Source organism: Loxodonta africana, chromosome 5 (genome assembly GCF_030014295.1).
Source record: "Loxodonta africana isolate mLoxAfr1 chromosome 5, mLoxAfr1.hap2, whole genome shotgun sequence".
Classification (NCBI taxonomy): Eukaryota; Metazoa; Chordata; class Mammalia; order Proboscidea; family Elephantidae; genus Loxodonta; species Loxodonta africana.
In genome coordinates, this window is record NC_087346.1 from 26,328,460 (window position 1) to 26,345,043 (window position 16,584).

The 16,584-nt window shown below is 39.3% G+C and overlaps 1 protein-coding gene across 1 annotated transcript in view; it reads right to left on the reverse strand.

Moving 5' to 3' along the window:
* Window positions 1-16,584, reverse strand: part of LOC135231475 (rho GTPase-activating protein 20-like) — a 48,297-nt gene that overhangs the window by 28,842 nt on the left and 2,871 nt on the right. The window contains exons 2-3 of the mRNA XM_064286267.1: window positions 4,616-4,783; window positions 403-534 (exon numbers count right to left, since the gene is read on the reverse strand). Coding sequence (XP_064142337.1) covers window positions 403-534; window positions 4,616-4,783 — 300 coding nt within the window. The remainder of the gene's footprint in view (window positions 1-402; window positions 535-4,615; window positions 4,784-16,584) is intronic.

Below are 16,584 nucleotides of genomic sequence, written 5' to 3' on the forward strand. Positions count from 1 at the left end.
AACTTAAAAAAAAAAAAATGAGGTACTTGACTTATGCCAGAACCGACTTAGGATGCAGTCATCTCAACAGAACCCTGAATACTCACTCCTCAATGTAGCTCTTAGAGCTTTTTTATAACCACTTGGTCAAAACCAAAGGGAGTAGCTCTGATACTTCCCATTGTTTACTATCAATTTGCACATATGTGAGTAAAAAACTCTGCAAAAATAGAAGGCATGTAAGTGTCTTGATGGGAGGTAAACGGTGAGTCATTGTTTTAAAACACACTCAGATTAAAATGTTTTCATTTTAAAAAATAGAGGAAAAAATGTAATTATAATTTTCTCTCCATTCTAGAAAAGCTGACTATGCCCTTCACATAGCTAACCCACACAAATACAGGGCCAAGCTGTGCTTCTTACCTAAAGGTGGCTGTGAAGTTCACGGTGGGCCAGCCCAAAACAAGGGACCTCTTGGCATTGGTGTCATCACAGTCTGTCATCCACATGGTGTTCAGTGGTATTTTGTCTTTAATTTTGAAGGTCTTTCTATACCTAGGAAGATAACCCAACAGAAACTCTGCTCGTTTGTTTCTTAAATGCCAAGGCAGAGCTTTGCTCATGGTAAGATATCAGTTTTCATGGTGCCAGAGCAAAGCATGCCTTCCTCATCTCTATTATCCTTGGTGCACAGCACAGTCAATGGTCAGATGGGGCTTTCCTAAGTGCTGATGGAAGCCTGGCTGAGGAGGGCCCTGAAAATACTTCATTGAAGGAAGCAAGTAACCACAGACTGACTGGTTTATTTTTCTCAGTGCTGACTATTGACTTGGAACCAAAACTTCTAATTTTCTTTTCTTTTCTTTTCTTTCCTTTTTTTACTGTTCTAAGTGAAAGTTTACAAATCAAGTCAGTCTCTCATATAAAAATTTATATACACCTTGATATGTACTCCTAGTTGCTCTGCCCCTAACGAGATAGTACATTCCTCTCCACCCTGTATTCCCCATGTCCATTCAGCCAGCTTCTGTGAACTTCTAATTTTCAAATTGTTGTTGTTGTTAGTTGCCACGACTCATTTCTAACTCATGGCTACTAAATGTGTGCAGAGCAGGACTGTTCCATAGGGCTTTCAAGGCTGTGATCTTTTGGATGCAGTCAGACAGAACTGTCTCCTGAGGGGCCTCTGGGTGGACTCAAACTGGCAACCTTTTGGCTAGCTGTCAAGGGCTTTACCGTTTATGTCACCAAAATTATTACTTTCTTAGGGAAACATTCATTCTTTCATTATTGATGACTTGCTTACTTCAAGAAGTATTTGAGAGGTTGAACAAAGATAAAAAGTACATGATTTATGATTCATAAAAATATTCATAAAATACTTTTTTAAGAGAGGAAAACATAATTGATTTAAAATGTGCTCTCAACTTTAGTTTTTGTAGCCCTTAAAGCATAAGTTATTTCAAATTTCCTCTCTTGAGGAATTGTTCATATGATTTTTCCTTAGATTCTGGCTAAAATTGAGAAACTATAGCCTAAAGACTAAACCAAATCAAAAAAAAATAAAATTCAGACCAGAAGCCAAGAGGTCTTATATATATGTGATGAACACACTTCCGTTTAACTCTGGAGAGTCAGAAGATGACTGATTTTGTCAGCAATGAAATTGCTTTCTGACAATTTCTGCTTAATCCCCCTTATAACTCTGACATAAAACCACTATGTCCCCTGACTTAATTTGCAAATTTAACGGTCAGGTGGGCCTGAGATTTAAATAGTTACAGCCCTCTGAAGAATGCCTAGCGGACCTGGGCACATCGCTCTGGGACTCATGACTAGTTAGAACTACTTGTGGGGACACTCAAGCTAAAATAAGATCAAAGACACCTCATGTGGAAACATCCCTATGACTCCACTGAGTCAAGGACAGGTTAGAGCTAAAACTCTTCAATGGGATTTATAAAATGAAAAGAATTGTGCAGGAGGTACACCTGAAGGATAATCTAGATTCACAGCTTAGAGCAACTGAATATAAGTATAATGGAAAAGCACCTTGTAATACAAGGTGGCTTCTTTGTACATTTTATGTCAATAGTTCTTACCCTATTCCTGTATCTTTGAAGATTTTTTAGAAAACATTCAACTATCATATAAAATCATTTTTCTGGATAGCAACTCTGAAGGTATTATAAAGCTAAAATGCATGGCCATTTGGAAGGCCAAGCACATATCTGCTTGCTTTCACAGATTTTGTATTTTTGAGCACAGGCATCTATGTGTAAAGAGGAAACACTGGTGGCGTAGTGGTTAAGAGCTACGGCTACTAACCAAAAGGTTGGCAGTTGGAATCTACAAGGTGCTCTTTGGAAACTCTATGGGGCAGTTCTACTCTTTCCTATAGGGTCGCTATGAGTCAGAATCGACTCGACAGCAATGGGTCTTAAATGTGTAAAGATATCCAAGACACTACGTCGCAACTTCCAAATATATTGACCTGCAAAGAAGCCATTTCTAGGATTCTCTCCTTAGTTTGATAAAGTTTCAAAATTATCTACTCCACAGTGGAAACCAAACCAAGGAGCCATCTAAGAACCCAGAACACAGTTTCAACTCTACTCTAACATTTATTGAGCACTTATCATATGCCAAGCACTAAACATTTTATGAATATTATGCCACTTAATCCTGAAACAACTACATCAGATAGTCTCTATTACCACGGTTTTAGATGAAGAAACTCACAGAGAGGTTAAGTAACTTGCCAAAACAGCAGTGCCGGGATTTGAACTCAGGCAGTCTAAGTCCTGAGATTATGGTTGTAACCATGTGGAATCTGTACAAGCCCTTGGGTGTGGACCTCTCTTCAAGCCAAGGGCTGGACACAGAGTCTTTTCCTTTCTTTTTACTTCTAAAGAGAATACCAATCCACAGTTATATCTGTAGGCAACTTCTCTCATTCATAATGCATTCTAAGACATTTATATCTTTATCATTGCCTCTGTTTTTTGTTTGCTTGTTTTTTGGTAGCTGACTTCGATGGCAGCAGAGGGGTGGCGGGGGGGACTTGTCATTAATTTTTTAGTTTATTAAGCATTCTGTTCTATTTCTTACTAGATACAAAACAGATGGGAATTAGTCTTTTACTTAACCCAAAGGAAAGGTTGATTTCAATGGTGAGAGACAAACTACATGCTTATGAATGTTCTATGAAATCCAAAAGAAAGGAAGAACGGTGGCCACAGCACCACAGGGTAAAAGCCTGTGCTTTCAAATAGTTCTGTTTCAAAAGTGCATTCCAGTAATTACTAACATGGTGCCCTGGGGGAGGCCACTAGACCTCTGAGTATAAAGGTATTCTGAAAAATAAGGAAAACAAGCTCATCTCCCAGGGGGGTTGTAAGGGTGAGACAAGCTTAGGTATATAAAGTCTTTACCATAATACCTGACACATAATAAGCCCTTGATAAATCCTACCTGTTATTATTGTCATTTGCATTAAATATAGCAGTTTACAAAATTAGTACTTAATCTTACATATTTTATCCATGGCAGGCCTTAAATGGGAGCCAAGGTAAAGGCAAAAGAAAAGAGTTTTATTTTCCGTAGTGACTAAATAGCTTCCTCATGAGATTTTCTATGCTGAATCATTCTTTCACTTTCACGATATTTCATAATGAAAATGGAGATGGAGCAGATAAACAGATGACCAGGTTAGTCAATTCCTTCCACCACCACTCCCCCTCCTCGCCTTCATATATTTCTTGAGCAATCACCATGTTCTAATGTGGGTATAAATTGCGTTGGTGTAAAAGTGTACCCAGTTGGCTCTATCTCCAACATACATTCAAAATTTGTCTGCTTCTCTTTCATTTTCATTTCCGCTCCCAAGATGCAGCCCTCTTTTTCATTCATCAGGACTACTGCCTCCCCTAACTAGTCTCCCTACCCTCCAATCCATTATCTACCAACAGCCAGAGCAATATGCTAAAAATATAAGCCAGATATGGTCACTCTACTAGAATAAATTCCAAACTTCTCACCAAAGGTTACTGAGACCCTGTGTGACCAGATCCTTACCTAATTCTCAAGTGTCATAACAGAGGTCACACCCCCATGTGTCAGACTCCAGTCATATGGGCTTTCCTTGAGCCTTCCCTGAAAGGGGAGAAGCTACACCCACTGTAGGGTCTGCCATTCCTTCATGGTAGATGGCTAGCTCCCAAATCTAGGAGTGGTAACTGCTTCCCATCCCATAGGTAGGGATTTAAATGCTGCCACCAGATACCTTTCTGATGACCCCTTTTCTAACATGTCCTATCTTCTACTTCAAATGCCACCCAACATATCTTCTTCCCAGGAGCACTAATCACAAACTGTGTTTCTCTCCTCTATTTTTATTATCTCTCTGTAAGGTTCAAAGAAGAGGGACATTCCTGTCATATTCTTCACTGTATTCTCTCCACGGGCACCATACAGAGCAGGATCTTCATGCATATTTGTTGAGTAAATCAAAGATCAAAAGCCAAAAAAAAAAAAAAAACTTTGTATTTGCTTATAGTAAGGGCTATTAAAATGCAATTTGTTAGTGAGAATGCAATTCTAATGATAATCAGAAGAGTGAGTAGAATACACTTACTTGGAATTAGACACAAGCAACAAATCACTGAAGAGGAAGAGGTGTCGCTTCTGCCTTCTCCAGCCTCTTTTGAATTCCACAGGGCCATGAATCAGCAGGGTACGATTGGGGCCCTCAGATAATGTAGTTCTCTCACTGTGGGTGTCCACCTCAGTGGAAGGACTTTTCCTGCAACACACCGCAAACCACAGAATAGCTAGTCAATGGTCAAATGTACGCTAGAGTTTTATTCCAAAGGTTGTGGATGACACAATTGCTAGAAATTACAATCTCAATCCCCAAAATAGGGCTCCCCAATTCAAGTTTAGGAATCATTGGGTTATAGTTTTTAAAGCTACTGGAAAAGATGAGGTCACTTAGGAAGTTGGTATAGATGCAGAGCATATTTAAAGAAAGAGCCCTGAGGGATGGCAACTCAGAGAGGTGGGAAAAAGGAGAAACATCAAAGCAGATCATGAACTCTCAGTGAAGAGGAAAACTAAGAGTTCAAGGGTAGATACTACTACAGGAAGTGTGAGAACAGCCATGTCAAAGGCTGCAGAAGGCCAAGGCAGATGGTTACTCACAATCGGATTTAGTAACCTGAAGGTCACTGGGGACCCTGACAAGAACAATGTTGGTAGAATAATGGGAGGAAAGTTTCTTTGTAGGACTGTGGAAGGCAGAATGCCCCTCTGTCCTAAATCCTAAACTTGGAACCTATGAATATGTCACATAGTAAAAGAGACTTTGCAAATGTAATTAAGGTTATGAACTTCAAAATAGGGAGATTATCCTGAAATATCCTGGTGGGTCCAATCTAATTGCATGAATGCTTAAAAACAGAGAGCTTTTTCCAGCTGGATTTAGAGAGATGGCACAGAAAGAAGTTAGAGAGATTGGAAGTGTGAGTGAGATTTGACCCTCATTGCTGGAATGAACCACATTTGAAACAGGAAAGTAGTCAGCCTCTAAGCGCAAAAGTCAGCCCTGGCTGACAGCCAGCAGGAAAAGAGTCACATCAGTATTATCACCTCAAGGGACTGAACTTGACCAAAAACTTGAATGAGTTTGGAAGCAGAGTTTTCACAAGGGCCTAAAGACACCTTGACCAACCTTGTGAGACCGTAAGCAGAGGATCCAGCCAAGTCCACCTGGACTTTCTGACGTAGAAAAACTATGAGGTAATAAATTTCTATTGTTTTAAGCCACTTAGTTTGTGGCCATTTGTTATAGCTACAATAAAAAAATTCATATAGATTTTGGCACCTGCAAGTGGGTGCTGCTGTAACAAATATTTAAAAATGTAGAGGTAGCTTTGGAATTGGCAGAACATGGAAGCTGGGAGAATTTTGAGGAGTATGATAGAAAAAGCCTAGATTCCCTTGAACAGACTGTGATAGAAATACGGATGTTAAAAATTCTGCTGGTGAGAGCTCAGAAAGGGTGAGAAGCATGGTAGAGAAAACCTGTGTTGACTTGGAGAACACCGGAATCATTTATAAACAGACTATTGGTAGAAATATGGACTTTAAAGGCACTGCTGGAGAGGTTCTAGAAAGAATTGAGGAACATGTTCTTGAAAACTGGAGGAAGGGAGATTCTTGTTATATACGGGCAGAGAGCTTAACGGAATTGTGCTCTGTAGTTATGTGGAAAGTAGAACTTAATACTGATGAGCTTGGATATTTAGGTGAGGAGATTTCCAAGCAAATTGTTGAAGGTCAGGCCTGGTTTCTTCTCTCTACTTATAGTAAAGTGTGAGAAAAGAAAGATAAAGTGAGAAAACTATTAAACAAAAAAGAACCATAACTCGATGATTTGGGAAATTCTCAGCCTATTCCGATGGCAAAAGATGCTAAAATTAAGAGATTGATTTTAAAAGTGTGGCACAGATAAAAAGCTGAGCATGTGATTGTAACGTCTTTTGCTAAAACATTAGAAAGATCAAAAGATGAGACTGTTCAGTCATACAAAAGCCTCTTTGAAGAGATTAAGGGTATGAATCACAGATCTCTTCTAAGGGGCCTCTAAGAAGCTTCTGGGCATTGTCCATCAGCCATCTCAGCAGAAGCCAAAACCAGAAAAGGAAGTATCTCAGAAAGATGGGTGGAATCTAATGAAGTGATTGCCAGTGACATCCGCGGTAGACCCACAAAGTTCTTGAAAACTTTATATTAGCAGAAACAATGTGAGTTTAAAGTGAAAGGGACAGGAAGAGAACAGAATTAAAGAAGGCTGTTTGATCCTCAAAATGCCACTGGCAGAAAGCAGGCTGATAAAGCCGCCCAGCTGCCAACATCACTATATTTAATGAAAAAGAAGAATCACACAGAAAGCAACACCAAAAGCTTGGGGTTAGAATCAAGTACCCAGAGGTTGGAGCTGTGAGCCACAGAGAGCTATCCTTAGTGTATCTTTGGAAATACTCTTTTCAACTTAATAATATAATACATATTATATCTTGCATACTCAATATATGTAAATCATCTCTTAAAAATTTCAGATTACCAAGTCTTTATTTAATCTCGCAAATGTCAGTGACAGTAATAAAATAGAACATGTAAACTGGAATAAATGTTGTCAATTTACACGATTATAATGAAACTTAAGGGAGCCCTGGTGGTACAGTGGTGAAGTGATACGGCTGCTAACGAAAAGGCTAGCAGTTTGAATCCACCAGCAGCTCTCTGGAAACCCTACAGGGCAGTTCTACTCTGCCCTGTAGGGTTGCTATGGATCGGAATGGGCTCAATGGCAATCGGGTTAATGAAACTTAAAGGAGCCCTGGTGGTGCAGTGGTTAAACTGATCAACTGTTAACTGAAAGGCTGGTGGTTCGAAACCACCAGCAGCTCTGTGGAAGAAAGATGTTGCAGTCTGTTTCCATAGAGGTTTATGGCCTTGGAAGCCTTACGGGTTCATTAGGAGTTGGAATCAACTCAGTGGCAGTGGGTTTGGTTTGTGATTAAACTTAATATGAAGTTTAAGAAATCAAAAGTAGTTTTAAACTCTAAAGTTGTCCACAAATATTTGCTACTAGTTAATCTTGATTATAAAAAAAGTAACCATTGACATGGTCTTAATGAAAAGTATCTACGGTATTTCTTAAGGAAAAAATATAATCATATTTCCCTAATGTTTTTAAACCAACTTATACCTTTGAAAAGTCTCATTCCATTCCATAAGCTACTATTGAATCTACAGAAGTTGCTCTGCTATACTCTGCGGAGAAGACTGTGATGGATGTGACAGCTTTTATTCAAATAGCACTTAGAACTTAGTTAAAAAAAAAAAAAAGTTTCTAACCCAACATAGATAAAATGATATGGATATTTGTGAAGAAGAAATTTCAGTTTTGTTTTACGTTAACGTGAAAATTTAGATCATTGAGGATTAATTCCCATCTTTCCTAAATCAATATTTGATTTCTGGGAAAACTGATAAAGAACATCAAATAAAACTGGAAACACTAAAAAAAGTTTCTAAACATGAGACAGTATTAATAAAATGGTCTTAGATATGATTTGGCTGAGTTATAACCAAATAATATCTAAGAGTATCTGACCTTGATAGGAAAAACATCTAGGTTGAACAGACCATAAAAGCTTTCATAAATAGGGAAGACATTTTCATAGACCTACAGAAAAGTCTCTCCCATGGAGCCAAGAAATTGTCTCTCCTGAGAATGTAAAGCCTGTTCTTCTGTGCTCAGTAGCACTATATCTAATGAATAAGAGTAGCTTTTCATGAAACCAGTACTGAAGTTAAGAATTAGTTCATGTATTTCAGAGGAAACAAGACCCAACGCTTCGTGTGATCCCCAGTCTATTTTGATGATTAAAAACAGTATATTAAAAGACTACCTTGTCCACTTAAGTCTTGAAGGACCACGTAGAAGCTTGGGGTGCTTTTGGATTGACGTAAACATCTTTTTTTTCCTCAACTCCTGGGAGTGAAAACCAGTCCAGTCCTCAGCACTGGGCAGAGTGCTTCAAACAAATCCATGAGCCTGAGGATTCCAGTGTTGCCACGATCACTTGTTATTATGATTTCAAAGTTCTGAGGTTCAAACTGTAACTGACTAACTGACATAACTTCTCCCCTCAGTTTGAATTTTTTAAAAAATTAAACCGTCCTCACATGCTGTTGTAAGAAATACATACAGTTTCCATGTACCTTTTACTCAGTTTCTGCCAATGGTAATGAGATGGTTAATTTTATGTGTCAGCTTGGGTTAGCTATGGTGTTCAGTTGTTTGGTCAAATGCCAGTCTGGATGTTGCTGTGAAGATATCTTGTAGATGTGATTAACATCTATGATCAGTAGACTTTAAGTAGAGATCCCATTTAATAACGGGAATGGGCCACATCCAATCAGTTGAAGGCCTTAAGAGCAAAAGCTGAGGTTTCCTGGAGAAAAAGGAATTCTGTCTCAAGGCTGTAACATGGAAATCCTGCCCAAGTTTCCAGCTCACCAGACTGGCCAGATTTCAGAGTCAAGACTACAATATCAACCCCTTCCTGAGTTTCCAGCCTGCTGGCCTGTCCTACAGATGTTAGACTTGCCAGTCCCCACAATCGTGCGAGCCAATTACTAAAATCAATCTCTCTCTCCCTCGCCTACTGATTTTCTCTGGAGAACCCTGTAATGTCTTCTAGTGCTATACTACAATATCATAATCAGTATATTAGCATTGATATAGTCAAGATAAAGAACATTTCCCTCATCACGAGGATCCCTCATATTGTTCTTTTACATTCACACCAACTTCCTTCCCAACCCACTACCTCTTTAATCCGTAGCAACTACTAAGCTGTTCTCCATTTCTATAATTTGGTCATTTCAAGAATATTATATAAATGGAATCATACAGTATGTGACCTTTTTGGAATGTCTTTTTTCACTCATAATTCTCTGGAGATTCATCCAGGTTGTTGCAGTATCAATAATTTATTCCTTTGTATGACTTTTTTTTTTTATCACTTAGTGGTACTCAGTGGTATGGGTGTGTACCACGCTGTAACCATTCCTTCGCTGAAGGACATCTGGATTGTTTCTGGTGTTTGGCTGTAACAAATAAAGCTGCTATAAACATTTGTGTACAGGTTTAGTGTGATAAATGCCCAGGTGTGCAATTGTTAGGCCGTACGGTGGCTGCATGTTTCATTTTTTAAGGAACTGTCAAACTATTTCCCAGGGTGGCAATATCATTTCATATTCACCCCCACCCCCAGAAATATCTGAATAATCCAGCGTCTCCACATCCACAGCAGCATTTGGTGTTTTCACTATTTTTATTTTAGCCATTCTGAGAGGTGTGGAGCACTATCTCATTGTGGGTTTACTTTACATTTCCGTAATGGTTAATGATGTTGAACATCTTTTCATGTGTTTATTTGTATTTGTACTGTATCTTCTTAAGTTTCATGAAACTGATAGTATTCTGGTTAAAACACTTTAAATATAGTGCTCCCTTTCCAAGAGTTAATCGACCATTTCACAGATGCTGTACAGATAGGCTAAGTATCTTGGAGTCAATGATGTTAGGAATTCAAATTTAGCTGACTCTGGAGGGCACACAAGTCTCAAGGAAGTGAGGTAACCGAACCTCTTCTCATATGGTGTCTCCTTTCCTTGAGTCCTTGGAGCAGTGGTATTTGATCTTACTAATAAAGTTTGTGGTTTTCTTTGTAGTCTCCTATAATAGTTATTTGAATACATATCTCTTAAGTACCTCAAGAAAAAGTCCATATCTCATTTATCATTTAATTCTCACAGGCTTTGGCATATTGGAGGAATGAAAAAGCATTTTATTGAAGTAAATGAGTGAAACAGTTTTTTGCCATGGATGGGGAAAAGAAAGGGATGACCGAAAATAGACTCTCTTTCATCTACTTCATTCATTCAAGAAATAGTATCTGAACCTGTACCAGGAAAAGGGCACTTGGTTAGGTCTAGGCAGCAAAGAACAAAAGGGACCCAGGCCCCACTCATGAAACCTAGATCTGAATACAGGAGACAGAAATTAAATAATCACATCAATAGCCTTGTATGTAACACCAGACTCTGAAAAATACTGCAAAGAAAAGGTAAAGAGAGAGATAAGAGATTAGAAGCGGGACCCGTCACCTGACTTAGATTGTGCAAAGAGGGCAGACAAGGGGGGCTTATTCGAAGAACTCATTTAAATGATCTTTAAAGGATAATTCGAGATTAACTAGATGAAGACACAGAGATAGATACTGAGGTATAGAGAGGTGAAGAAGTAGAGAGACAGAGGGAGAGAAGGAGGGAGAGAGAACAGTGTGTAGTGGGAGGGAATGTTCCATGCAAAGGGGATACAACATGTGCAGTTTCAGAGTCATGAGTTTGCTGGATTGGAGGAGGTGGGGGACACGCTAATAGAAGGCACAGGAAAGTGAGATAAACCTGAAGAGCTAAGTAGGGGCCAGGAATGCAGGTCCTTTTAGACCTTGTTAAGGCCTCTTGTCTTCAAACCAAACTAGCATACAAGTGGCATGTAGACAGTGGGCTCCAGAGGCTTGTAAAATATTTTAAAGCCATAGTGCTAGCCCGGGACACGCTGACTGTATTTAGCACCATGGAAGTGTATTAAGCAACACCTTCTGTCCACTCATCAAGCATCGTCAGGATTTAGTTAAGGTAAAAAATGTAGGTAGAATTAACAAGCACTTCCCCCAATTTGCAGAATATTCACCAGGTGACTCTCACTCTCTGCCTCTCTTTCAGAGAGCTTAGAGGCCAAGAACTTCTTTCCTTCTACAATATAATCCTTGGTAACCAATTCTGGTCTGCACCAAAATGACGTGGGGGAGCTTTTTAGGCATCCGCCCACCCGGGTTCTGATCAATCAGACCTGGAGAATCTGTATTTTAAAACAGGCTTTGGGTGACACTGGTGTGCAACCAGGGCTACGAAAGACTGTTCTTTGGGTGTACATTGGAAAGACGTGGTGTTCTGATACCATCTCCTTTGTAGCAAAGGAAACAAGGGAAAGGAAGCCTTTTGTTACATTGAGGGGTCTTTCCTTAGTTTGGTAGTTACACGTAAAAGTTACCTTTACAATAGCTGCTTAATTTCTTCCAAAGTAGCATTGGTATTTCTTTATTTCACGAAAACCTGCAAATGGAATAACAGTGATAGAGTCTGCTTTCTTTTAGTTCATTGAACACTGAACTTCCCACCCTAAATATCAAATAGAACAGAGGGTATGAGGTGACGCTATGCCAACCGTACCAACATCTAAGCACATCGCAAAAGAAAACTTTCCTTTCCTAATACTATTTTTTCCTTCAATTTTTAATGTTTTGATTAAATGTTTACATAAGGAAGCAGGTTGTGAAGTGTCAAGTTCTCAAATCAAACCACCTGGTTTTGAATCCCTCCTCATTAGTTACTACCTATGTGACACTAGGCAAACCAGTTACACTTTCAACGCCTCAGTATTCTCATCTGCAGATGAGATTCATAGGGTTGCTATGAGAATTAAATCAGATAATACTAAAATAAACTTAGCATGGCTTTGACATAGCATTATGGATTGAATTGTATCCCATAAAATATGTGCTCAAATCCTAATCCCTACCCCTGGGGATATGATCCAGCTTGGACATAGGGTTTTTCCTTTGCTGTATTAATGAGGTCGTATCAGGAGTTAGGATGGATCCTAAACCTAATCACTTCTGAGTTATGAAAAGAGCAGAATAAAGACACGGACAGGGGAAGAGGAAGGCAGACGACAGAGAGAGATCATCTACAAATCCAGGCACACTGAGGATTGCTGGCAGCATTTTTTTTTTACTTGAAGCTGAAATAGACAAGGAAAGACCTCTCCCTAGAGCCACACCCTGAATTTGGACTTCTAGCCTTCTGAACTGTGAGAAAATCAATTTGTGCTCTTTAAAGCAACCCATTGTGGTATGTCTCTTGTGGTATCACTAGGTATAAGACACTGTAATCCCTCAATATTTTAGTTATGCTTATATGAAGGAAGACTTTCTATTCAAAAATAGCAAACATTTCCATGAACTAAAAGAGAAGGGAGCGAAAACAGGTAGTAAAATTGGTCGAGCAACTATAAGTTGCCAGGCTCTTTGCGAGGTAGTTCAAGCTTGTCCTCTCATTTCCTCACAGCAGCCTTGTGAGGTAAGCATCGTTACCTCCATTTTTACAGATGAAAAACCTGAGGCTGATAAAGTTAAGTAGCTGAGAGCCATGTACCTAAATAGTGAATTTGATTATAAATTCACATAGTGTTTCAACAAAACAGCTCTTGGCACCCTTTCCTTCACCAGCTCAACCCACTCTCCTTAAACCCCAGGTCACATCCCACTGAGACAGGAAGGAGTAAAAGAGGACAACAGAACTGCCTTCTGCCCTGAAGTTCATGTTTTCTGGGTAGTTTTGTATGTGCTCATTCTGTCTTTTCTACCTCTGGAATACTAACTTTTGACTGCTTTAATTCATGTTATCTGGAATCTCCTGAAAGTTTTGCTAAACTTTGGGATCCCTCTGTTATTTCTTTTTCTTTTCTTAATTTTTTTATTGTGCATTAAGTGAAAGTTTATCATTTAAGTCAGACTCTCATACAAAAACTTACACACACATTGTTATATGACCCCTACTTGCTCTTCCTGAAACGTGACCACACACTCCTTCTCTCCATTCAGTATTTCCTGTGCCCATTCAACCCGCTCCTGTCCTCCTCTGCCTTCTCATCTCACCTCTAGACAGGACCTGCCCAAACAGTCTCATGTGTCTACTTGAGCTAAGAAGCACACTCCTCACCAGTATCATTTTACGTCTTATAGTCCAGCCTAATCTTTGTCTGAAGAGTTGGCGTCAGGAACGATTTTAGTTTTGGGCTAACAAAGAATCCGGAGGCCATGACCTCTGGGGTCCCTCCAGTCTCAGTCAGACCATTAAGTTTAGTCTTTTTACTAGACTTTGAGGTCTGCATCCCACTTTTCTCCTGCACCACCAGGGATTCTCTGTTGTGTTCCCTGTCAGGGCAGTCATTGCTGGTAGCCGGGCACCATCTAATTCTTCTGATCTCAGGCTGACGGAGTCTCTGGTTTATGTGGCTGTTTCTTTACCCTTTCTGTTATTTCTTAACAAGAGTAGTTCTGACTCATTGGCTCTTACTGTGAGCCTCCTATTTTAATTTTTTCTTTTTTTAATCTTGACTATGGTTAACTGCTGCCCAGCTGGATCCAACTTTACCTGGCTACATAGGAATGAAGTCTGCGAAGAGTGATAACAATTAATACTACCAGAATAAAGTATAACACATTATTAGTTAAAATATAGTGTTGAGGGAATAGGATGACAGTCATTCCCCTATTCCTCATGGTCACAGAGAAGAATAGACTTCATTCCACTGACCTGGAGAGGACACACCTGGAACAACTTGGAAGTAGAAGTTTTCTCTAAACTGGCCACAATCTTGCATTGAAGTGCCAAAAGCACAAGACACTAAATACAAGGATATGAGGAAACCGGAATATTTAAATTGTGTAAGAAGGCAATATTGACTTAAATGCCATTCTCTCAGATAGTAGGTAATACATATGAGGAGACCCCCACAAGCACCACCACCAACACCCCTACCAACAACAAATACACACACACACACACACAAACATATATATTAAACGTATGGAGACACAACTTGGACAATTTCTGCTCAGTGAATGTGGCTTTAAAGGCTGCTAACTCCTGATACTGTTGCAGCTGATTTGTCCTGCACAGGAATGAAGGCCAGATGTTCTAAGGTTCCTGCTTCCTACATTAGATACCACAAATCTTTCTGCACATGCTACCTGGCCGACAATGCTGTTGTTGTTTTTTGTTGCTGTCAAAGTGATTCTACCTCATGGCAACCCCCTGAGTGCAGAGCTGAACTACTCCATAGGGTTTTCAGGAGCACATCACTAGACCTGTCTTCCAAGGCACTTCTGGATGGGTTCAAACCACCTACCTTTCAGCTAATAGTGTTAAAATAGATTATGCCATTCACTTAATTCTGGGATTGTAATTTTGCTGTGGTAACTTCCATAATGGAGTTGTGGTTTTTTTGTGTGATTTATTGACCCCTTAGAGAACTGAACTAAGGAGAGATTTGAATTAATTTAACTTTGAAGAAGCTAAAGAAGCTACAGAAATTCCTGTGAAAAGACACCCCAGGATACAGCTGTGGCTACAGAAACCCAGGAATCTGAGAGAGACTGGCGGAGACTGAGCCAATGGTATAAAATTGAGAATGAAGTAATTTGGACTTTAGTTTCTATGGGCTTTCATTTGTAAGAGGATTAAGAAGTTTGATAAAGAGAAAAGTCTCAACGTGTTCCTATTTGGTATAGTTTTATGTTGCTACAGTTTTTGCACTCATTACATAAAGTCTGCTGAGCTATTTTGGACAACATGACTGGACATGATTAGTCATAAGAAATCAGATAGGGAATGCATGTTCAGTTTAGGGTGCTGTATGGTGCCCTGTTCTGACTCGTTGTTAGTCTTTTGTTGGGCAAAAAGTGAAATTCCTACCAGCAATTTCCAAAAGGACTTAAGTGTGGAAGGAAGCAGGGTTCAGGATAGGAACACAGTAGCCCTTTGAGTATACATGTTTCCCTGCGGAGAGGGACAGCCAATCCTGCCTTCCTTCTGACTTGCTTGTTAAGCCCAATGAGATAGGACATTGTTTTCAAACCTTCCTTCATATACATGCTGCCTTCACATCAGCCTGTCATTCATATGATGGCTGACCTAATGTTTTTCTTTAAATACTGAGTGTATTTTTAAAACAATATTCTGCTCATGATAAGCAATGTGTTAAGTGTGTTAGTTATACACATACAGATAAAAATACATAATTAGGTACTAAAAAAAAAAAAGCCTATCAACATACTATCTAAAATGAACACACATAATGAATTAAAAAAAAGAATTTTTTTAATACACACTGCAATATGCTAATAAAAAGCTGGCAAAGGTTGGGAGGGATGCTTGCTACTCCATGCTTTGGGTTTCCATTCCAATCCTGATGAAGGAAAACAGGATTCTTTCTCACTCTATCCCAAGCAAAAAAGAGAAAATGCCACAGCTCACGTCTCTCCAGGACTTCTAAGCTTTCAAGTACATCTGCCCTGGACAGTTCAGCATGCAGGCTTACACCCAGATAAAGGGTGGAAAGAGGTGAAGACGAATAAGGTAATCTGCCCATTTTACCTGTGACCACATGGGCTGCTCAGTTCACATCAGAAGAAAGAGCAAATCCTATTTCTGCCTTACGTATAAGCCTCATTATGCTACCCAGGGAATCCCCTCATTTGGGTAATAACGTAGACATTATATTTCAACCCCCTTTGTTTCCTGTGTCTATTTCTCAAACTGGTTAAAACCTATAGAGTACAAGGGTTGGCATTATGTGTTAAGCCCAAATTCAAACACATCATTTGGACACAAACATAAAAAAACAAGAGAAGAAAAAGTTGACTGAGGAAAAGGAATATTTCTGTCTTACAGCAGGACACTAACATTTAATGACAGCTTATAATGGGGGGAAAAAAGTGTCTTTTAAAAAGTAAATGCAACTCATATTCAAATATTGTGGGGACACGTTATTATTTCTCCAACTTGGGGTACAATTCATGTGATTGTCTTCTTTAAGCTAAGTCTGGGCACACTGGAGCAGGGGGACCCTTCTGTCTCGTAGTAACTGAAAAGCAATCAGATAACAGTGGAAAGAATATTGGCTTTGGAGTCAGCCTGGGGGTGGATTTTGGATGATTGAAGCAGAAAAATAATTTAACCTTCCTGAATCTCAGTTTTTCCATCTGTAAAATGGGGATAATAAAACTTACACGGTTGTCGTGAGGATTGAAAACACATATAATGAACAAATTTGATGTGTGACTCCCTCCCTGTTCACAAGTTGAATTAAAAGGGTTCTCTCACCCTTAAGAGCAT